This window comes from Serinus canaria, chromosome 5 (genome assembly GCF_022539315.1).
Source record: "Serinus canaria isolate serCan28SL12 chromosome 5, serCan2020, whole genome shotgun sequence".
Taxonomy (NCBI): domain Eukaryota; kingdom Metazoa; phylum Chordata; class Aves; order Passeriformes; family Fringillidae; genus Serinus; species Serinus canaria.
The window spans coordinates 27,921,634-27,945,041 of record NC_066319.1 but is presented as its reverse complement, the minus strand read 5'-3'; the positions used below and the strand labels follow the sequence as shown (position 1 = coordinate 27,945,041).

Below are 23,408 nucleotides of genomic sequence, written 5' to 3'. Positions count from 1 at the left end.
AAGCAACAAGTAATTATACTGCTTCTGTCTTTACTCTGAAGAGGAAGAAGGCTGAAAACCTACCTGCTCCCAGTGCTCCACTTAAACAGCTACTGGAAGGGCATCCACTGGTTGGGCACCCATTGACAACCAGTCCACCCCCTTTGATGGCTCCATCAGAAGGTGTGCGCCTGTGTCCGCTTTGCTGGGTGTGGGAAGAGACTGTCACGTGTGTGGGAGTCAGGGACTGGTTGGGGTCTTGTTTGAACCTCTCAATCTGGACATTGACCAGTGGGTTTGTAATGGCTGGCAAGGGAGCCTTGACTGTCACTGGGCTGACAGGCATCTCATAAACCACAATCTCATCACTGTCTGAGCGCAGCAGGGACCGGGTGGAATTACATTCGGAAATGGAAGACAGGGAAAGAAGGGTGAGGGATGTGGATGGCTCGCCTAGCAACAACAGGGGATCATCCTTCCTGAAGATCTTCCGGGAAGGTGGACTAGTGCTCCTGCGTGGACGTCCAGCTCGCTGAAAAATGCTGTCACGCTTCTTCTTCTCTTCCTTGGGCACTTCTGGCTCTTCCTCAATCAGCAGCTGACACTTCCCTGCTTCTAACAGATCAAAACCCAGGCCTGCAGCAGCCAGCACTGCTCCACAGCCAAGCAATGCAACCTCACATCGCTTGTGGTGGGAGCCACTACGTTTGAGGCTGTTGGTGGGTGTCAGCTGCGGGGTACTGGTAGCAGAGTTTACAGGGGTGGACTCCTCATTGGCATCACTAGAAGGGCCATCCCATTCTTCATTCTTCTGAAATGGGATGCAGAGGTATGACTGATTGTGCACAGGTGAAGGGTGCACTTTGCCCTCTCCATTAAAACATTCACTGTCCTCATCATCTGGAAAGAAAATGAAAATAGACTTTGTGTCAATGTAACATTTGCACTGGCAAATTTCATTATCTCACAAATATACTTCAAAATAAGATTCTCCTCAGAAGATGCAACTGTTCTCCTCACAAACATAATTTATCAACTCCCAAATACAGTCTATTGTTTCCAAAGAAGACAAGCTGAAAGAAGTAACTGGAAACACTATTGAAGTGAAAGAAATAAGTGAAGCATTCATTCCCTTGAGATTAATTGCAGAACAGCATTTCAAAGGCAACCTACACCTCAGTAACTTCTAGAGTAAATTTTTGTGTTTGTGAGTGAGAAGCAAAAGGTAGAAAAATTTTAAGGATTTTTCCTTGCAAGTGAAGGTGTAAGCATGCTGCAAATGTAAATATCTTCATTCAGGAAAGAAGCTGAGAGACAGCATGGAGCTAGGGGAGAATTAACAGAAGCTTGTTAGCTTGACAGAGGGAGAAGCACAAGCAGTGAGGTGAAAAAGAAAATCCAGAAGGAGAAAATGGATACTTGACAAAGAATAAAAGAAAAACAGATACCAAACAAAATTAAAACATTGCTGTAAGGTACCAGCTGAAGGTCAGGAAAGAGGTTCATTGAAATGCAAATGGAAGTGGGGATGAGAGTACCAAGTTCAGGGAATTCCTTTACCCATCTCTGCCAAGCTGGTGAATCCTGGAAAAGCAGGTGCAGTTCTCTGGATCTTCCCAAGATTTGGTGCACTGGATGACCACTGCTTGCATCCTTCCACCAGAGCTTTCAGACTGAAAATAGTAGAAGAATGTGAGAAAATGTACCATGCTCACAACTAGTTTCCATTCTCCCCTCCTCTTATATATTCTCTACTGATTTACTTAGGGTATGCTTGTATCCATCTCGACTACGTAGATCTGAAGTCCTCCCATAGCAAGAAATTTTTTGACAACTTTAAAAGGAAAAAAAAAAAAAAAAAAGGAATAAAAAGAGAAAAAGAAAAAAAAAAGAAGAAAAAGGTCTGTTCCTCATTCATTACACTGTGGCAGTCAAAAGGCCTCTGCTGATAACTAGCAAGCTATGAATGCAGAATAACAGAAGGCACCATTACAAAAATCAGATGAAACATTTTCTTTTTAAATCAAGGCATTATCTTTTTAAATCTTGATTCCTTTTTGCAATCAATCTTACCATGGCAGGTAAAAAATAAATTGATCAGCAAGGAGAGGGGAAAACACCTCCAAAAATGTTTTCATGTGAAACACAAATGAACAATGAAATTCAAACATCACTCACTAGGACAAATAAAATAATAAGCTAAAGTCACTGTAACAGCAAAGCTATGTCTCTGTGTTATAAACCCCAATATCTTTCTTATAAAGACAACACTGTATTGAAGTACAGTTAAAAGCACAAGTTCTGGATTATGGGAAAAAAGGCAACTAAACTTATAAACCACGTCATTGTTTCTTTTACTTACAAAAAAAAAAAAGCCCAAGAGAAGAACCCAAACCCAACTCCGTACTTTGGCCTGTGTCTAAACATATGTTACCAGGCTCCTGAACTTATTAGTCATCTCTATTCATAGGTTTTCATTATCATCATCTTGCACTAGTTTCATGACATCAAATATGTCAACAACTTTGATTAGCAGCACAACCTTCTGATATATCAATATTCAAGGTTTTATTATTCATTTATCAACATAGTCTGAACTGGAAAATTTTTTTTGCCTTTCTCCAACAAACTCCAACATGAAACATCACAGTGTTGGTGAAAAGCCATACACACTTAGGATAGACAGAAATCACGTTGAAGGAATAAAAAGATCAGCAGATAGTCTGAATGATCTCAATTGGACACACAAAATCATTGACTTGTTATTGAAAGAACAGAAAACTCAGATATAAGATATCTTCTAACTCCATTACTAACTTGCATTGGTTTTTGGTAAGCCACATAATTCACTACCATCATTCCCTTAAAGAGAAAAGGAAATACAACAATATGTAAGTTAACTCTCATTTTTCTTATTCTCCACCAGAGTTATTCTGCTTTTCTAAGACAGCTTCCATTCCAGGATTTCAAAAATTTTGTATATTGGGGTATTTTTTTGCCTTGGTATGAGTTTTTCCTCTGCTCTCTACCCAACTGAGTTGCTGTACTTGTCACCAATACTGCAGCAATGGCAAGGCCACAAGACTTAAACTTGATCCAGCACATGATCAGTTGGTTGATGACCGTGGTATAGACATTACACTAAAAGCATCCTGTGCAGTCCTCAACTGGATTGCAAGCCCATCCTCATTAACCATTCTGGCACATACAGTACCCTGCTGTGACCTCGAATCCAGACAGCACAGCACTGAACCCTGTTTGTCAAGACAGACAACCACAGGGTGCTATAACACACATGCCATTCAGTGTGTGGGTCTGTTCTGATTTACTCCCTCCACAGCTGTGTAACTCATCTGTGTAACACAACATACCAAATAATGTATGTTGGCTCTGAATTACCCAGGTGTGCAACATGACTACCTAGGATACATACTATAAACAGAGACACATATTAGGGGAAAGCTGGTGAGTGAAAATGAACCATATTAGCAGTACGAACACCTCTAAAACTGAAACTCAAAGCTCTTATAATATGGGTAGAGAACTACTGAGGAAGGCGAAATTTCCACAGAGCTGGGGAAACACAGACTCAGCTTAGTTTGCTTCTTTTTGACTTCTCAGAGCAATCTTCCTTTGCAAAGAACAGACTGAAGGTTTGCTGTTACTGTCAAAGTGCAGCTCAGTCTGAACAGGAAGATAAATAGCTACCAGAATAATTTCAAGGCCTCCTACATTTGCCTAAGGCTATAAAATTTTCATCCTTCCTTTTATTTTTTGCTCCTTCTCTTTTCCCCCTAAATTACAAGCAGACCTCAAAGACCTGTTCAGAAGATTGCTGCACATAATTTTAATTAGACAGTGGTGTGCATATGAAAACAATTCAAAACATGCTGACTTAGAGAATGCTCCTACTAGAGCAGTACTGTCTGCTATTGCCCTAAAGAAAGAGCAACTGGAATGATTTGAAAGCACTAGCACTACAACTATATTTCAATAACCTACATAACCTAGGAACCTAAAGACTTCTTACCTGTGATCTATTTAGATTAACTAACCAGAAGGTTGTTACTTACTTTATTGTATTATGACTGAGACACTTTTCTGTTGTCTTTTTCTACTGGGAAGTCAAAGGCACCTCTTTTTAGGAATGGTAAGATGACAAGGTTTATTTGCTCAGCAAATTGCAAAAAACTTCCTTGCAACTGCAAGACAGCATCTCTGGTGTCTCAATACCATTCTGTAATACCACATTAAGACATAAATACAATACTGTAGTGAATAAAAAAAAAAAAGCTGTTGCCAGGCTCACCCCTATTTAGCTTTCAAGATTTTAAGATGTAACTGCTAAAGGACTTTAAGTTACAGTCACTATCACCTTCTGTAAAATTAGTAACCTGAAAGAAAAGCAGGGTGACCATCAACCGTGCCATAGTAAGCCTGTGACTAATCAATGCCAAGTTTAAAGACAATTAAAACTTCACGGTATATCCTTGAGAATACACTGTAAGATCACAACTGAACTGCCACAGAACTAGTCCAACATAAAGCTTCATCCAGTCTCTGAAATTCAGTACAAAACCCTTCTGCTGCTGTGCATATTCTTTATGTTCAGACAGAGAAGCATTAACAATCATTGTATCATCTTTTCATGACTGCATTTACTGATGTTAATTATAGGTCACTGCAATTATCACAAAGTTATTCTCAAATAAACTTGGAATTATCTCCTGTGAAGAATACATGGAAAGTGATAAAACTTATGAAGATAAAAGTTCCCTGGATCACAAACTCCCATAAGCAGCAGTAACGGCACCATTTCTGCTACTAGAATGGCATTATGGAGAACACTTGAACTGGACTTCTCTATCCTAAGTTTAGCTCTCCACTTTACCCCAATTTTCCTATGGTTCAGTATTTGGGTCGGCCCGGTTTAATATCTTTATCAATTATCTGGATAAGGGGATTGAGGGCACCATCAGTCAGTTTTTAGTGACACTGAGTTGGGTGGAAGTGTTGATCTGCTGGAGGGCAGGAAGCTCTGCAGAGGGATCCGGACAGGCTGCATCGATGACAAATCGAGGCCAACTGTATAAGGTACAATAAGGTGAAGTGTTGGGTTCCCCATCAGTGGGGATGAGTGGCTGGAAAGCTGCTTGGTGGAAAAGAATCTGGGGATGCTGGTCAACAGGCAGTTGAACATGAGCCAGCAGTGCACCCAGGTAGCCAAGAAAGCCAAAGCCATCCTGTCAGGGAAGTGATTGTTCTCCTATACTCAGTGCCACACCTCAAATCCTGTGTTCAGTTCTGAGGCCATTACTACAAGACACTGAGGAGCTGAAGCATGTTCAGAGAAGGGCAACAGAGCTGGGGAAGGGGAAGGTCACTCGTATGAAGCACAGCTGAGAGAGCTAGGGTTGTTTAACCTGCAGAAAAAGAAGCTGGGGGAGACCTTATCACTGTCTACAACTCCCTGAAAGAATAGTCTGGCCAGGTGGGAGTCAGCCTCCTCGTCCAAGTAACAAGTCATGGGAGAGTGGCCTCAACTTGCAGCAGGAGAGGTTTAGATTAAGTATTAGGAGAAATTTCTTCACTGAAAGGGTGCTCAGGCATTGGAACAGGCTGCCCAGGGAAGTGGTGGAATCACCATCCTTGGAAATATTCAAAAGATGTGTGGATGTGGCACTTGGGGAGATGGTTTACTGGTAAACAGTAAAGGCTAGGTGAAAGTAGAAGCTAGGTTAATGGTTTGACTCAATCCTAAAGGTCTTTCCCAACCTTAAATATTCAATGAAGTTTTATTGCCTTACTCTGTGTAAAATAAGAATTTAAAAATACTAAAAATAACAAGAACTATCTTTTGAGTCAACTAATATTTACTGCAACTCTGCTCCCTTTAAATTAAAGTCTGCAGTCCGGCATGATCTTAGCAAGGAGTGCTTCATTGTATGTTAGCCATAGTGCCCCCTCAGCAAAACTCTCATGTTTCAGACACTCTGCAAAATGCGATATCTGTATCAAGTCTCCCTAGAAGAGACTCTGAGTACCACAGAACATCTCAGTTGTAGAGAGAACAGGACAGTTTTATGAGCAACCACAGTTTGGATGCAACTCCATTCCAGCTGTCTGTGCTGAAAAACAATCAGTGCTTCAGACTATACAGTAATGAACAGAAAATGGAAGAGGTCTATTCCCAAAATTCTAAGAATGTGATTTGAAGGTAGAAGTGGTTTTTTCCAGCTACAGTGATCTCCCCTCCTTTTACATAATTAATGATTGTAAAGTGTGACATCTGTTTTAATTCCTTAGAATATTATCCTATCCTCTATTTGTCAAACAGGTAAAGCATAGGCAGCAGTCAAAGAAGCTTCCTCCATATTGTCCTGTCTTGAGTATCTCAGAGAGAGAACATGTTTTAATAGATCCAGGTCCTCTTGCAGGGGGCTACAATACTGATGCACTATGCAAACATCAATTTTTCAGGCATTTCACACCTGACCACACAATAGTAAAGATAAAGATTATAACTGACTATTTTATTTTCCCCGCTAAAAAACATGGCAAGTGTCAAACCATCAATTTATCAGGGGGAAAACACTCAAACATTACTAAAAATTACCAAGATTTCAAATCTTTTAGAAGGCCAAAATAGCCCTATGTTTAAAGCAGCATTCCAGCAATGATTCATTGGAGTCCTGGTATAAATAATTCATACACAAAAAGATAAAAAAAAAAGAAGCCACAGAACAATAACCTATAGAAACAGAGGTACAACCTGTATTTCTGCAAAAATCACCTTCAGGACTTATTCACTCAAAGTACATGTCTTTGTCAAAAGACTGAAGAGAAAATATTTGCTTGGTTTTACCAGATACTTCTTATATACTACAGAAAGCTAAGCCTTAAAACACAGAAGACCTGCTACAGAGAGTTTTGTACACCTAAGAAGTTTGACAGCTTACAAATACACCTAACAACGTAATACCAGACAGTGAAACATCCGTTGCTACGTAAATAAACTGAATGCAATTTTTTGAACTTTTCTGAATCTCTAACATCTCTGGCACAGGAAAGAAGTTTGGAAGCAGAAAGGCATTTGCAAGTGGATAGGCAAATATCCTGTGAGCCAGCTCATGACCACTTTTAGAACCTAGAAGTGAGTCTTCCTCCGGGCCCTCTCTTACCCCTCTTCTCCTGCACCTAGCTCCTTGTGACAAAGTGAGCTTGGTCCCCAAGTGCGTCCCTTTTTCTTCTGGCCTCTCTTCTCTTCTTCCTCTCCTTCCTCCTTTGGAAGGACTGAGCTTCGTCCCCATGTTTTACTGCTTTCAGCAGGTGTCACTTCACAGGTGGAAAGAACAGTGGATAATGGGAAGGAAAAACAGACACACAGATTAAAATAATTGGTTCCATGGCAACATAAAGAATAAAACATAGGCCAGAACAGAAATAGTAATAAAAGTGATTTTCTCATAATTCTGACCATTTATCAACACAAATCTAACAACCAAATGCCAAATTAAGCATTCCCTAATCCTTTTAAGTATAGGTAGCCTCTCCAACTCTATTCCATCACCAGTTTCTCTTTAGAACCACCGGTTTGAAACCAAACACACAAGTACTGTGATATCCAATACAAACACTATACATTAGTTAATACAACTTTCATAATTTTAGGACATGCATGTCTGCCTAATTCTGTGTTATTATGGGAACATTATTTGCATGAAAAGCGCCCTTATTTTTATTTCCTTAAAACAGTAACTTAATACACTACAGCAATGTTTTACAAATCTACTCTGCAAATTAGTATTTTTTAAAATTAACTTGTACACCTAAGGAATATATTTTCTATAGAAACAGCAATATTTCATAAACTTGAGTGAGCATGGTGTTAGCTCCAAAGGTGGTGATACTCCCTCCATCACTAAGACACTCCATTTTTCTCTCCAAATATATACATGCAAGGCACAAGGCAAATGTTTTAGGTGCTTTCTTTAACAGCCCTGTCCTAGATATGGAATCTTAGCGTCTTACCACGCTGACAGACTGCACATTTCCCAAATTCAATACTACATTAAGCCCCTTACACTGTATGGCCCTGAGTCTGGGAATAATGGTAGGACTTGCAGGAGGGCTGGAGCAGCTACTGATCAAGCTTTTCCTTTTGTCCATCGTTGGAGAAGCCTGCACAGTGAATTTATGCTGAAAATCTGTTTAGCAAAAGAAAAAAAAAAGCAGACACAGTTAAAATTCTTTTTTTTTTTAATATAAAAAATAATAAATAATAATTTATGGTAACTTTCAAAGAATGCAACTTATGGGATCTATGTAGAAATGAAGTTTTACAGCTAAGTGCTATTTCCCCATTGTGCACAACAAGAATTTACAACAAAAATGTTGCACTCACAGCCCTGAAAATGTATCTTCTTAGTGTATGTGTGAAACACATACACACACAGATGTGTTGAGTGTCATGCCAAATTATACCCTTGTTGCACCTTACCTCTCAGTTTCTTAAGCACGACCAAAAATAGGTGTTTGCAGACCTAAAGAAAGGCATAGGTAACAAACACATTTTATCATAATTTCTCTTCTGAACAGCCAATGTCTCCCAGAAAACAGATTATAGTCCAAGTTGTCATCCCTGAGGCAACAATGAGCACTAGGTGATTTACAAACCCCAGACTTCCCGTTTTTTTGACAAATTTACATCTCCAAATAAAGAATCTGAAGTAGAAATGCTAACATCACCATCTTCACTCTTAAGAGTGACTTTGCCAACACCTTACTAATATTTAACATCTCTTCCAGAAGTCACTTCTGTGTTAATAGGAGTTCACATATGAACTCGCAATCTAGGGGTTTAGCCTCACAGCTATCCATGTATTTTTGGTAATTTTTAGATTCCTACACCAAAAAAATCCAGTAGATTATAGTTTCTCCTGCAGCATTATGTAAAATATTCCCCAAGCACGAACCTCCATCATCTTCTACATACACTCTTTAAAAAACCGATTCTTTTGAGTATTAACATGTTAAACTGCAACACCACATTTTTACATTAAGCCATATACAGCCAACAGCTAACAAACATGTTACATTTCAAATTTACTTCTGGCCTTCATATTGGAACTTTAGGCAATGCTGGCCACAAAAGCATTAAATTTAGTTTATTGATCCATGTTTATTTTATTTATTGAGGCATGTTTTTCCTGAAGTACATCAAATCCTTTCCAGCGCATAAGGGTCAGTAGTAAGGAACTATCAAACCTACAGGTTGCTCCCATTTCACCTGGCACAGCCTAACAAATAACCAACCTGAAGGCAAGCTGATATGATTGCCATCCTTTAACTTGAGCCGGCTCCTCTTGAACTTCCCCATGCGTTTCTTGACCCGAGGCTTCTCCTGACACAGCTGGTGGATGATGATGTTGAGCTCCCTTTCCAGGATGTCAATCTCACGTTCTGCCAGCTCTTGTTCCCGTCTTCGTAGCAGCTCCTCGTGGTTCTTCTGTTCAACAGCAGCACGAGTCAGCTCTTCTTCCCATGTGCGCAGCTCCTGCAAGGAGACAAGAAAGTAGAAACAAAAGGCTACCTTGTGACCTGAGGGTTAAGACTAACATTACTGGTTCTGAAGGCACAGCTTCAATGGCTTGCATCCACTGGTTAAAGGCTCAGCTGAGAGCCAAATAATCCTCAAGGACTTCAATGCTTGCCATTCAAGGCCCCTCATACCAGTATTAAAATTCAGACATAACCATTTGTGAGGCCACACCTGAAATCCTAGGTCAAATTCTAGGCTTTCCAGTACAAGACAGATATGGACATACTGGAGAGAGTTCAATGCTTGGGTGGGGTGAAGGGGTCTCTTACCAGTGTATTAAAAAACCTGAGGGAAGGGTGGAAAGAAGATGGAGTCAAGCTCTCTTCAGTGCCCAGTGACAGAACAAGAGGCAAAGGGCACACACTGAAGCACAGGGGTCACTCTCTGAATACTTTTTTATTGCATTACTGAGCACTAGCATGGGTTACCCAGAGAGGTTGTGGAGCCCCCCTCCTTGGGGATATTCAAAAGCCATCTTGAGATGGTCCTGGCAACGGCACATAAGGCAAACCTTTTGATCTATCCCTTGCTGACAAAATGAATTAACTGAAACTGTCCTTGAAATCCCAAAATCCCACTGCATTCCTCTCTTCCCACACAAGGACAAAAGAATTCAGCACTTCGAATAACTCTCCAGATAGGCAAGTCCAGTGCAGAAGGCAAAAACTGAAGAATTCAAGTTAAACATCAGACAGATAATCAGACAGATTTTAGTTTAGGTGTTTTTAATAATGGCATTGTTACCTGGCTCATCACCAGGGAGATCTCAATAAAATCATTTAATATAAAATTATTTCCCTATTGCTCAAGAGGAATACAGTACCCAGCCTGAGGGCAGTGTAGTTAGTACTGTTTAGCTGTTTGTCTGTTGAAGTTTCTGGTTTTCAAAAACTGTTCCAACATGGATATGCCATGGGACAACAGTAACAAGGAAATGCCTATCAGCCAATTTATTTTTCCCAAAAGCTACTAAAATAGGTGAATAGAAAGGTTTTAAGTATTCTTCTAGAAGTTGACTTCTTTCCTCTGACCCAAAGTCTTCTTTTCCTTCTCTCTCTGCCTCCCAAACCGAACCTCTGAGCCCAAATCAAGATGGCTGCTTATTATGAGGTTACTTTCAGGCAAGAGACTGTGCACTTACAAACATATTACACTAGTGATTTTGGTTCTGCTGCAATTTTTCTTATCAACAACTAAAGACAGTCTTTGTAAGGACCTTAAATCAGATGCAGCAAGCTGTGCTTTCTGCAAGCATGCTTGAAGAAAACTTCAGCTTTTTCACATCTCCTCTTCAAGGCTGATGGTCACCATTCTTGTTATTCCTGCTGGCATTTTTGTTTCCTGCTATTTGCCCAGATGGCCTTCAGTTACAGCAGTTACTGGACCCTTCCCCTGGTAGCACTCATGTTTATTAGTCCATGCATTTTGGTTGTGCTCAAAACTTTGCAAACACAAATCCAGCAGAAACAAAGCTGCAATGTTAACTAGAATGTGTGTGTGTGTATATATGTATATATGCTGAAACTACCCTCCTACATCTCCTGTTAATAGTTTTCATTGGGTTTCTCAATTAAGATGCTAATAGTGAAACAGTTTTCAAATGCAATAAACAATCAACTCATCACAGTAATTTGCACAGAGTATAATGGAAGCTCACTACAGTATTAGAAAGAATAGCAGCTGAGGATGTGAATATTTATTTTTCTCATGATTCTACCCTTGTGTACATCATAACCTGTCATTGATTTGGGGACTTAATATAAACTCCAACAAAACACAGACAAAATTAGCTCTGGGATGCACAAAACAGTGATTCTCATTTGAACTACGAAATGGGAAAATTACAATCCAGAGAGCACAAGCAGGGAGCATTACTCTCTACTTACCTTTTCTTTGGCTCTAAGCTGATCAAACATCTCTTGGATCTCTTGTTTCCAGTCTTCCTGCAGGGAGTGGAAGGAATCTTTGGGCATTTCAAAAAAACCAGACTCTTCTATGGCAGTAAGATGGTCCAGGATAGTGGCAAAGGAAGGTCGTGAGTGTGGGTCAGGGTTCCAGCAATCTAGAACAGGATAAAGATAAACAACTGTCAAGCATCTCTAAGTATGGAGGTCTGAGAGGACAGGTAGTACTTTACTGATCCCCAGTGGCTAAGAGTGGCATACACACTACCTGTGTTACCCCAGCTTTCCCACTGCCCACTTGCACTGACTAGTGTCAAGTATGGAATTCATGCTTTCATGCTTGTACAATATCCAGCAACACTTAAAGCCTTGAACTACCTAACCACCTAGGTCTCTAAGTTCTATTGCAATAATATGTCAAGTAAAATACAGATTTATTAATTTTACAGAAGGGTACACCTTAAAGCATTTTTTTAAAATAACAAATAATTTCCTTTTTATATTTTGCTTTAAGATGCATATATTTGTTCACAGAGTAGAAATACTATGCAAGGCTCTTGCAAATACTTCTTTTATAATAGTTACACTGCAGAGTTAACAGCCATACTGCAGGAGGATATCTATCAGGGCTTTCCTGATGCCAAAATCTAATACTCAGCTGAGTCATTATGAATCTTTTCTCAGAATGGAAAACCTCTCCTGCAAAGCAAACTGGGCATAACTTGTGTGAAAACAGGAGATTCAAGTAAATAATGACATCAAATGGTGCATTTGGAGTTCTCCTATTTTTACAGGTCCTTTTTTATTATTTGAGAGAAAATTAATCAGTCATTTTTCTTTTGCTTTTAGGAGAAACCACGGATGTAAACAAGTCTTTTTCATTTACAATCCAATGCAATTATTCAGCCAATTACAGAGCTCTAAAAACACAGAACTGAACGTAGCCATCTTAGCACATAAAGCAGCTCAATGAGCAACAGTACAAAAGGCAATGTTTTACAGTGGTGGGAATTGAACACAGAAAACAGAAACAGAAAATAACCCCCAATCCATTACAAACAATCCCCCAACCATTACATCAAAACATTTGATTTAACAACACTTTTGAATAGGAAATTTGCACTCATTTAGTCTTCTCTCTTCCTTCTCCCTCATTTCTACTCCAGCAGAAAAAAAATCACTTTTTCTCATTCTATGTTGTCCTGTACGGGCACTTACACAGGTTCTTGTTCAGCAAGTAGTACTGCTAGATGCCTGCATGCCAAAATTCCAGAGCATTCCAACACAAAAACTTCACATTCACAGATATTTGTAAGGAATACAGCTTTTCTGCATGAATGGAAGTAACTAACACGTGAGTCTCTCTCATCAAACAGCATTGCTCCACGTGGTCACTGGACTTAAGACAAGCATTTCTGCAGCACAAGACATGAGTTATTAAAATGTTCTAAAAGTTTTCTAGACCTTGAAGTCAGAAAAAAGGGAACATTGTTAAAAATATTAAGTGAACATTGTTAAAAATATTAGGTCCTAAAAGAAGTTCATTCATCAGTTTTGTGCACTGAAGTTTACCAGGGAGCAACTATAATTAAAAATTAAAAATCACTTCACAAAACCTGTGCAACAGCCAAGGCTTGGTTCTGCAGTTCTTTCCTTTTATTTTAGCCTTACTGAGATTTTACATTTGGGAGTTCTGTTTTCAAAACTGTGGGTATCAACAGGTTCCATGCTGGAACACATTTCTATTTATGGCTTTTAATTTGCTTCTTTTATCAAAATAGAGAACTGAGGATGTTAAAGAGTGCTCTGATGATTCCCTGCTGCTGGCCAATTAGTAGCAATGGGTGTTACAGCGGGACTGTCAGTGCCGTAATCCCTGTCTCTTTACCTCAGGTTTTAAGCATGGCAAAGCAAACATGACCCAAAGTAAAACAAAATGCTACAGCCAGCCAAATGCATGAATGAGTGAACAGGATAACTAGCAGGTGGCCTGTGGCTTTTATTTTCCCAGGCCTAGATCAGCCACTATTTGCACTAATGAGGAGAGTTGTAACATATAACTTTTCTATGAAGAGCAAAAGTTCAGCTTTGTTGTCTCAGTAAAGACCACCATGGCAGTAATTAAGAAGTGAAAGCAGCATTAGAGGAAGAAGAGATGGGAAACAGCCTGTTTGAAACACAGCTTTGGTGAAGGGGCAGAAAGTAATTGGGTTCTTTTGTTCTTGTCTTCGCCCTGGACACGGAGAAGCCGAGTGTTCCAAAGCCACGTAGGCGCTCTGTGCTGCTGGGTTCAGGCACTGGCCAAATGCCTCTACCTAACTTTCCCAATAGAGGGCATGATTTTTAAATCCTCACTTATAGTTAAGAAATCCATGAAAGCATGTCAAAATAAACTATGTGGAAAAACACTGAACTGATAGTTTCACCAACTCTTTCAGACACAGCTTCTCACTTTACACTACCTTAAAGCTACTCTACCTGCAACTCTATTGTTTACTGTCCAGTAGGATATTTCTGTTTTAGCAGAACATCCACGAAAATTTTCACTTTAAATTAAATTAACTGTAGCCCGTAACCTAAAGAAAACACCAGAAAAACGCAAAAGTATCCCAAAAGTAGAAAAAAAATCCATCATAAACATTTTCTTCATGATTCATATTCCTTTCCTGAGGCTAGAAGCACCACCAGAGGCCACAGAGTTCTATGCTGAGACTCATTCTTTGCTCACCAAGACTATAAACCAAGTCTGATTTCTCTTTATCTTAGTTTTCCTTTCTGCCAGATAGGTATAAAAATGTTTATTACATATAAACACCTACAAATCTTTGGGAATAGGGACACTGACAAAAATAGTGAAGGTAAGGAAGAGAGAGAGGGTAGGAGAGAGGGAGGGAGGAACAACTGAAGTTCAGGAGGCATGAAAGTACTTTCAATGGCCAGCAGACCAGTCGCATAAATACACCCGAAAATTACCTGACACAACCCTTTTTAATAACTACAGCTGCTCTGATGACTAACTCCTGTATTTCTTTCACCTCTCTGTAGCCCACCTTGGGCATGAACTACCTCCACAGACAAAGCAGAAAATCACACCATTCTGACTGAAAATATGGGTTGTTTTGCAATGTCAAAGCCACATTTAAAACCTCTCCCTGAAATGTCAGTAGGATGAAGTTTTATTTCAAACCAATCCGATACTGTTAGCAAGATGTTTGAGCTATGAATTTTAAGACCAATTAGACTTCAAACAAGACCTAATTATGTGAAGTTTTGGTGTTGGTGAATCCTCACTACTAGAAAACAAGCTAAGAGAGAACAGCAATAGCCCTCCCTTTTCCTACAAGCCAGTTGATAAAAAAATCTTACATAATTCTGGTAGTAGACTGACTGTCACAGCACACTTACAGCCAGGCCTGGCTCCCACAATAACTGCACCACTGGACAAAGCCACTGGAGAAATCTGTGCTCTTAGGTGACAAAACCAACACAAAGAGGCCATGCTCAACAGCACTCTAGAAACAGCACGAACCACACACACCGCAGCTGGCTTACCTTCCATGAGTTTGGCAAAAGGCTCAGGACACGTGGAAGGGATTGGAAGGGCAAGCTTATTCATAGCAACACCATATGCTACTGCAAGACCATCAATTCCTCGGAATGGTACTTCTCCTGTCAGCAGCTCCCAAAGCAGCACACCATAACTGTTGGGAAGGAAACAAAAGACAACAGGTGTTTGACTTTAACACAGCCTTTGTTAAGCAACAAGGTACCTGAGTCTGGGAGTTTAGTATACTAAAGAAATTGCAGTTAGCAGGACAAGCTTATGAATGCCAAGCTGGTGATCTGCCGTATTCTACCTGCTTTATTTAGAAAGTCTGAAATAAGATGACATGTTCACCTTTTAGGCAAAAATAATTTTCTCTCTGAAACTGGGAGCAATCTGAAGACCTCAAATCTTCTAATTTAGTTTCAAAACAGAACGTCTCAAAACACCCCAAAATATGAAGAAGGTTGTTTGGTGGCTTGTGATTTCTAAAAATAAGTGAAAAATACTTCTTCATAATTAAGTTGTCATCTTAAGATATTCTACAAAATACTACCTATGAAGTTGCAGAAATAGTTCCAGGACTGTTCTCTCCCAAAGTATATGATTAAAAACACATAACCTCAGAATATTTTTTCTGCTTCTAGGAAACCTGACACAGAAACTGCTTCTTCATCCTTTGCAACCTGACAGTTTTTTCTTCCAGTGGTCTCCTACTCTCTTCTGAACCCATTTACCATCCATTATATACTGTGGTAGTGAACTCCACAGATTTAATGATGCATTGCCAAAAAATACTTCCATGCATGTGTTTTGAGCTTGTCACTTGGTCATTTCATTGGCTTCCCTGTAGTTCTTTCAGTAGAAGAAAGAGTAAACCTGTGTTCCCTATTAGCTCTTTCCATGCTGTTCATGATTTCAGAGGCTCCCATGCATCCTGCCTAAATCATCATCTTTCCAGACCCCCAAATCCTCATCTAGCTAAATCCTAGTCTAGTTACTATCCTGAACAGAAGCCATTTCACATCTTTCATTGACTTTGACATCTTCTGTTGGAATGAGCAAAATCACAAAGTTTTAAAGATATGGGGAAGGTACAAACAGTATTGCTTGCTTTCTTTCTTTCCTACTAAATTTTCATTTGCCAGTTGCCTTTCTCACTCTTTACAAAATAAGCTAAATTATCTATAGTAGCTCCAATGTGTTTTTACTGAATCACTTTAGTAAAATTTAGAGCCCATAAATTGTACATATTAAATACTCCATGGGTACTACTTTGAATTTATTACCATTATCATCTATTTTATCATTCATTATAGTAAAACTTTTCCTCATCTCTCTGCAGAACATTAATTTTTCTTATCCTGAATAACTTGGTGTCATCAACCATGCTACCTATCCATGTATTGTTTTTTCAAATCACTTATGATTGTGTTGAACACAGAATTCCCCACCTATAAAACTGACTTATTCTTTTAGTAATTAAGAATTGATTAAATGAAGGGAAGAATACTTGCCCTCTTTTCCCACATCAATTTACTTTATTTAAAAGTTTATGATGAAGGATTTTGCCTAAAGTCTTTATAAATCCAAATACAGTATAAGCAACCTCACCACTTATCCACATATTCAGTATCTCCTTCAAGCATTTTCACTTTGACAAGGTATTACATTTTCTTCTACAAAAGCTAACTCTTTCCCAGATATGTTCACACGTCCACCAGCTCCCTGCTCTTTAGTGCTGTTTCTACCATTGAGAAGAACTCAAGATCATACTTGCTAATCCTCAGGAAGCTCTTTTTAGACCTGTCACTGTGTCTGCTGCCATTCCATTTCTCTGGTACTACACCAGCTTTAAGCAAGAGATTGCACAGCACAGCTACTAACTCAGCTGACTCTCAGGTTCTTGTAGAAATTTTGGGTGTTACTGTAAATCTCAGGAATTACTGCTCATTTAATCAGTCAGTTTTAACACCTCTGTGAATTTTACTTCAGTAAGATAAGTCTTCCAGGCTTGACTCCTTTAAAGAGAAATTTTCAGCTTAAAATGCCTCTGCTCTATTCTGGCAGACACAAGTCACTGAAGTTTTTTTCTGGTATAGCCTTATCTTCCTTGCTCTCCACTCCTACATTTTGCCCACCTCTGGGCTGTTATGCTCTCCTGCAGGGTTCTCACCTGTGCTGCATTTGAAAGCAAGGGATTTGGTTTTATGCTGTGAGAAGACTCTCTCCAAAACCCTTTTATCTTTGTTTTATGTTCAACTTGAAAGAGCTCAAGTCAATGCATAATTTTGCTCATTTGGATACAGACTAAGATTTTAAAAAGATGTCTTTCAGTAGTCTTTTCTACACTGCCTTATTCATTCTTTTGAAGGATTTCCCATACATTCACTCAGAGTTTTAACAATGTCCTGAAAACATATCATGTTGTGTGTTCTGCTTTTGTTGTTTTTACAAAAAATCCCCACTGTTGTCAATAATCTTGAGACTAAACACTACTGTAATGGACTAATTTTTCTTAATTGTGCTTGCAAAGATACTAAATCTAAATATACATATATTTGGACCATGTCATACTATACCACCTTGAAGGCTTCCTAAGCCCAAGTGAAGACCAAATGAAAAACTGCTTCTCTTCCAACAAGCTCCTTAAATAGATGCTCCATGGAAAAACTAAATTATAATCTAAAGCTAAAATATTAAGCTTTTCTTGTTTCAAAGCAACAGTTTCCCTATCCATTTGGGAGTATATTACAGACTGTACCCTTGAGATCTCCCTTCCACCCCATCACATCTTTAACATTCACTGTAACTGCTGCTACCTTAGCTGGACATCTTTAACAGTACTTTTCCTATTTAGATAAAGGATTTTAGTAACTAATGATCCAACCTTTGCTGCTAACACAGCTATTTTACTTTATTATTTTTTGACCTACACAATCTTTTGCTTTTTTTTCTTATGTAATTCACACTCTTGATACTATATTTTATCATTTCTTTCTGTCTCAAGAGCATTATTTGAAAAAATCAAACTAGAGTCTAAGGCCAGTTTCTTCTTGGCCTTCTAGGATTTATAAAACACTAAAAGAAAATGAAAACTGAACTGAATGTATATTTGGACTGTCTAAATCTAATTGATCGTTCATGTTACTTTTCAGTTTGGATATCACCATTGATAGTAAAAGGTAACAAAATCTACCAAAGAGCTGTATTATTACTTTAACATGCTATTGGATAAAGCACTACTGATGTGCTCAAAGCACTTCTTCTGCAGGGTAAGTTTTAAAGGAAAAAGGAATAGACAGACTGGTGCTTCTTCTAATGTGACACTAGAAGTGTATATTGCAGGAAAGGTCACTTTGCTTGTGACAAAACTCAATGCCACTATACTTACACCTCATTGCTGAGAATACTGCTTGCACAGAACTGGGGAATACTGCTTTGTGGCACTTGAACAATAATCCCAAGTGAATAAACACCAAGACAGTTGCTGAACAGAGTGTTTTCCTATTAGATCTCAAGCAGAAGATTGGGAAGTACAAAGGAAAAAGCCAGATCAGAAGACTTACACAAAAAAAGACATAGAAAGAAAGAAACAAGGGCCGCTACACATTCTCAGTGGGGAGAAAGAAAAAGTGATCAAGCTCATTTTTTTTCCAGCACCTAGTAGTAATTTTTGGACTTTAATTATGAAATGAACCATGTGACACAAGCCATGCATCCAAGTCAACTGACACTTGTGTGAATAATTAACCATCTATCAGTGATCCAGTAATCCCTTAAGCCATTTAACATCAGGTTCAATCCTACTCACTGGATTTTCAGGGCAAGGGAGGCTGGAGGTCGGCAGGATTTTGCATGTGATTTTGCCACCTCCCTTGTTAGTCTGTGAACTTTTAAAAAACAACTAATAGTTTCTCACTGTTGAGATTAAACACTCTTTAATCTCTGTTAATGTATTGTTCCATGGCATAAGTACCATAGGCTTCTATTATCCATCTCCCCAGGTTCAACACTTTCAATGAGGAAGGAATTATCATCCCAACAAAGAGATCCCAGCTCCAACAGCAACTAGAACATGACTTTTATTATGGAAAAAAACCCCCAGACTTACACTTTTATAGCTATTAACAGCTGACATTTTGCATGTTAATGAACTGACAGCTCCAGAGATGACCTTTCCTGTCCATTTCACAACAATCAGTATCATGTGCTTCTCCCAGGTGAGTTTCTCCTAATATTGCTAGTCAGCATTTATCTGCCAGGTATTGAAGTCCTGACAGTGCTTCATTATGTACAGAAAAGTACAGAAGCCTACGAGTTGTCAGTTGTGGATGGAAGTGCTTGACCAGCACTTGCTTAAAACAAAATATTCTAATGACTGAAGTTTCTACACCCAGCACTGAATGCCTGAAACTTCCTGATCTGCTAATCTGATGGTTTTAGCTAGAGCTAGTATTCCATTCCTAAATGGAAATTAAATTCCCATTTATTTCACTGGTCTCAGAGTAGATATAGCTTAAAAACATCTAAATTAAGGAACACAGAGAATCCAGATGATGGTTGTATGGTGCCTTTATATTCCACACACCAATAGTACTGACAATATGACTGTCTTTTAAGTAGTACAAGAAAAAAACCAAAGTGTACAGCAAAGAAGAAATATATTTAAATAGCCAAATGATAGAAAAATGTTATTTTTATGCCTAAAAATAACATTAGTGTACAGTACTGGATGAGCTGCAATATCCAAGCTTCAACTTTACCCCTGTAAATCCAAAGCAAATACCAACACATAACAGATTCACAGGAAGGGACTTATTTAAATAAAACTGTACTTTCACTGTCTTCTGTATAATATAAGCACAGGGCTTCTACTGTTTATCTAGAGCCTGTGGGTACAGCACAGCAAAATTCACAGCAACAAGTTTTCACTAGCAAGATTTACTAAGAACTGGTACTATGAAAAAGCTTCACAGTGGCCCAGACCCTGGTGATAAATACCATGTGTGGCCATTCCTCACTCTTTTTTTAAGTTCTTTGCCAACCCTACTCCAGAGTAAACAGATGGAGCTTTTTAAATGGAGCTTGAAACATGTTTTGGAAAGATGAAGCAGTCAGTTATAAGACTGATTCAGGAAATTTCAGTCCAGCATGCATCTTCTTCAGCTGTTTGTACAGTGAGAACACAAGGAGAACAAGATTCTTCTTCAAAGGCTGGGCAACAGTTCAGCCAGCAGTATTACTCTAATAAGCTTTAAAGAAAAGGTGTTGAAATAAAAGGGTTCACAAACTTTAGGGACAATTCTGTTGGTGCTGCATAGACTAACTGGAAGGCTGTCAGGCAAAAAAACCCTTACAATTCCAGTGATTAACCAAGTGGTTGAACTGGACAAGAGGAGGAGCAAGTCTAATAGGATAAAAAAGTTCATCCTGTTAAGAATTTCAGGTTGCGTCCTTGGGTGAGGACAGAAATTATTACACAAGTCCATGACTGCTTTTGTAAAATCTAGGGTTTACAATCATTGGCAGACTAGTAGTGATTGCACTGGCAAGCATTTGTGTTCTTTGCAGCTTGTTTAACTATGAATAGAAGTTTTAGCCACCAAAAAGAAAAAAGCTTATTCAGAGACAGTATATAAGTTCCCTTAATGGTGATGACTCTCTGTTTAAGGGAGAGTACTGTGAGGAACTCAACCTCCTTTCAAGGAAGACTGCTAACTATAACAAGAGAAAGTGATGAAGGAATCTTAAAAGTAAAGTATTCTGAAAAATAAACAAATCATTTAAGTTATTTACAAGTCCTTAAGTTCTGAAGTGATTCACAGTCCTTAAATCAATGATCAAACTGGTACTTTTGCACGGGCATAGAGGTACATCATGAAAATCACCAACCAACTGAATAATTCTTAACTTTTTTAAAATTAATTCATACTGGTATAGAAAATCTACTGATGTCTTCATAGCATGCCTGTATTACCAAAGTTACAATTACAGAAAAAGTGTTCCCTCTTTCCCTTAGGTTACCCTTAAAGGCCCTTCCTGGCACTGTTTCAGAGAACAGCAAGTTTAGGTTTGAAGTTGACAAGCTGTGTTCAAATCAGTACCATCATCACATGCACAGAAAAGGTGCACAGCCTTAACATTTTCATTTCTGCCAGACTTCACACCAAATAAAAGCATGGTTCTTGCTGAATTTGTCTCAGATTAGCTACGGAGGCTACCACATTTGATTACACAGTCAGAATTTTATCCATACTATTAGAGGGCAAAATACAAGTCCAAAGACTTATCACAAGGCAATACATTATCTATTCAGCAAAACTGGTCAAGGGAAATGAAAATCCTCACACCAAAAAGCTGCCATAACAGCCAGACACGTCTACCAGCTGGGCTATTTCTTTATCCTGATGGGTTTTACAGCATGCACTCACTCGGGGAGGAGCATTACTGTCCAGCAACAGAATCTTACTGCTATGAAGACAAAGATCCTGACATTTCAACACATTTTTCTCCACAAGAAAAACAAAACTCTCTCTATTTTATCTGTTTCAGATGTTCAGTACTAATTCTAAGTCATCCAGCATCCAGAAAAGTCACAGTCCTGGAGCTATTTACTGAATTCTGTATTTACCAATCCACTTAACAGTGGATTCAAACTCAATTTCTGGAAGTATATGGGCCAATCCTTACACTCCTCCCCACCATATTAGGTCATTCACAAAAATTCCAGTGCTTGAATGAACAAGACAATATATACATGCAGGTTACTATTTACAGATTACATACTCAGAAGAACCCAGATAAGACATCTATTATCCTATGTGAAAGACTAGAAGGGTGAAAATAATTAATAAAATTATTATGAAAACAAAAACCATAGTATTGGGATTGAAACAGGATGGGGAATTCAATTAAGTACAGTGTGTTTGTGTACACATACATTAGTGACAGTTTACTACCAAAACAAAATATTTCAAAATTATCTTGTATGTAAAACACTATAAAAATAAAGTACTTCTCAGATTGTATTATGGCCTTTGATTATGTCAGTCAATAGCTAAATAAGCCCAAAATGTTTGGTTTCGATAAAGCAGAGGGAATTTGGATTATGAATCTCAAAATAATCTGAACAAAAGCTTAAAGAACAACAAAAATTTAGAGGCATGCAGTAGCTGGTCCACCACTTATTTTCTACAGTAACAATAAGTCTGAGATAAGTTTGACAGATGGAAAGCTGGTGGATGAAGTTTTCTTAAGACCTGAGTTTTAACATTTGGTTCACCATTACTCATTCTTACACATAAAAGAGACCTCCTGGCAGGTCTGGTTACTCTTTAGTATCCAATCACTTAATGCCAAATCAATACCTCCAAACATCGCTGCCTTTGGAGAACATGGAAGAGCGGATGACCTCAGGAGCCATCCAGGCATATGTCCCAGCTGCGCTCATTTTGGTAGTTTTATGCCACTCCCTGGCCAAGCCGAAATCCGTGATCTTCAACATCTTGTTGCTCAGATCTCCATTTTCCACCTTTTCGAGTATCAGTACTGGAGAAAAGAGGGGGGGTTGGGAATAAAACGTATGCAGAGTAAAGCTAGTATTTATGCAAAAAAAAAGATTTTCTTGGAGATCCCCCAAATTTCAAGATTTTCCCTGGCTTTTCATTATTCAAACATACCATACCCTATTACAGGTTATTTCAGGCTGATTCCTTCATCTGACAACTGAACAGGTCTCGAGCAAATAACTTCAAATTTAACCAAAGTACCAAGTCCCAGAGAAGAAATACTAAAGAACATAATTATTTAACATAGTGCCAAGTGTCATTCTGTATAATGCTCTGCTAAGAGGAAGTGAACCACTGTAACTTCTAGAAATCCAGATAAGGGAAGACATTTCCTAATTAATCCTCTCTCAGCAAGCCAGTAATAGCATCATTTTCTTGAACTGCTTAGAGGACTTTTTTTTTGTAAATCCAGATACACATATAGGCTGGATATACCCTTCATGTAAATGTGTTAGGAGTAGAAGCTCTATGCACAATATTTTTTTTAAGTCACTATTGAAAAAATTTATTTTTGATCAGTAATAACATGCCCAATTTCAGAAGGCATACAGACCCCCACAGATTCCCTCCCCCATCATTATTAAACAACTTTTTTCTGCCCTTTCTGTGGCAAAGGAGTCCATAGCCAAGAACTTTAAAAACACCTTGAAACAGGACTCAAAAATGCTGTGATATAAGACAAATTCCTCTGCAGATGGAAAGTTGTACTGTTACACCACCGTGTTTAAACCAGAGCCCACAAGCACCCACTCTACTTTAGCAGCATCTCATTATCCTCTTTCTTATCTTAGTACAAAGTGACCACACTA

General features: G+C 38.7%; 1 protein-coding gene across 2 annotated transcripts in view; it reads right to left on the bottom strand.

Annotated features, from left to right (window-relative positions):
• The window catches only part of MAP3K9 (mitogen-activated protein kinase kinase kinase 9), a 56,475-nt gene that overhangs the window by 6,778 nt on the left and 26,289 nt on the right, over positions 1–23,408 (bottom strand). For both annotated transcript variants that reach the window (XM_030239789.2, XM_030239790.2), the window contains exons 3-10: positions 22,399–22,579; positions 15,037–15,185; positions 11,467–11,642; positions 9,295–9,535; positions 8,064–8,186; positions 7,161–7,314; positions 1,540–1,652; positions 64–879 (exon numbers count right to left, since the gene is read on the bottom strand). In XM_030239789.2, coding sequence (XP_030095649.1) covers positions 64–879; positions 1,540–1,652; positions 7,161–7,314; positions 8,064–8,186; positions 9,295–9,535; positions 11,467–11,642; positions 15,037–15,185; positions 22,399–22,579 — 1,953 coding nt within the window. The remainder of the gene's footprint in view (positions 1–63; positions 880–1,539; positions 1,653–7,160; positions 7,315–8,063; positions 8,187–9,294; positions 9,536–11,466; positions 11,643–15,036; positions 15,186–22,398; positions 22,580–23,408) is intronic.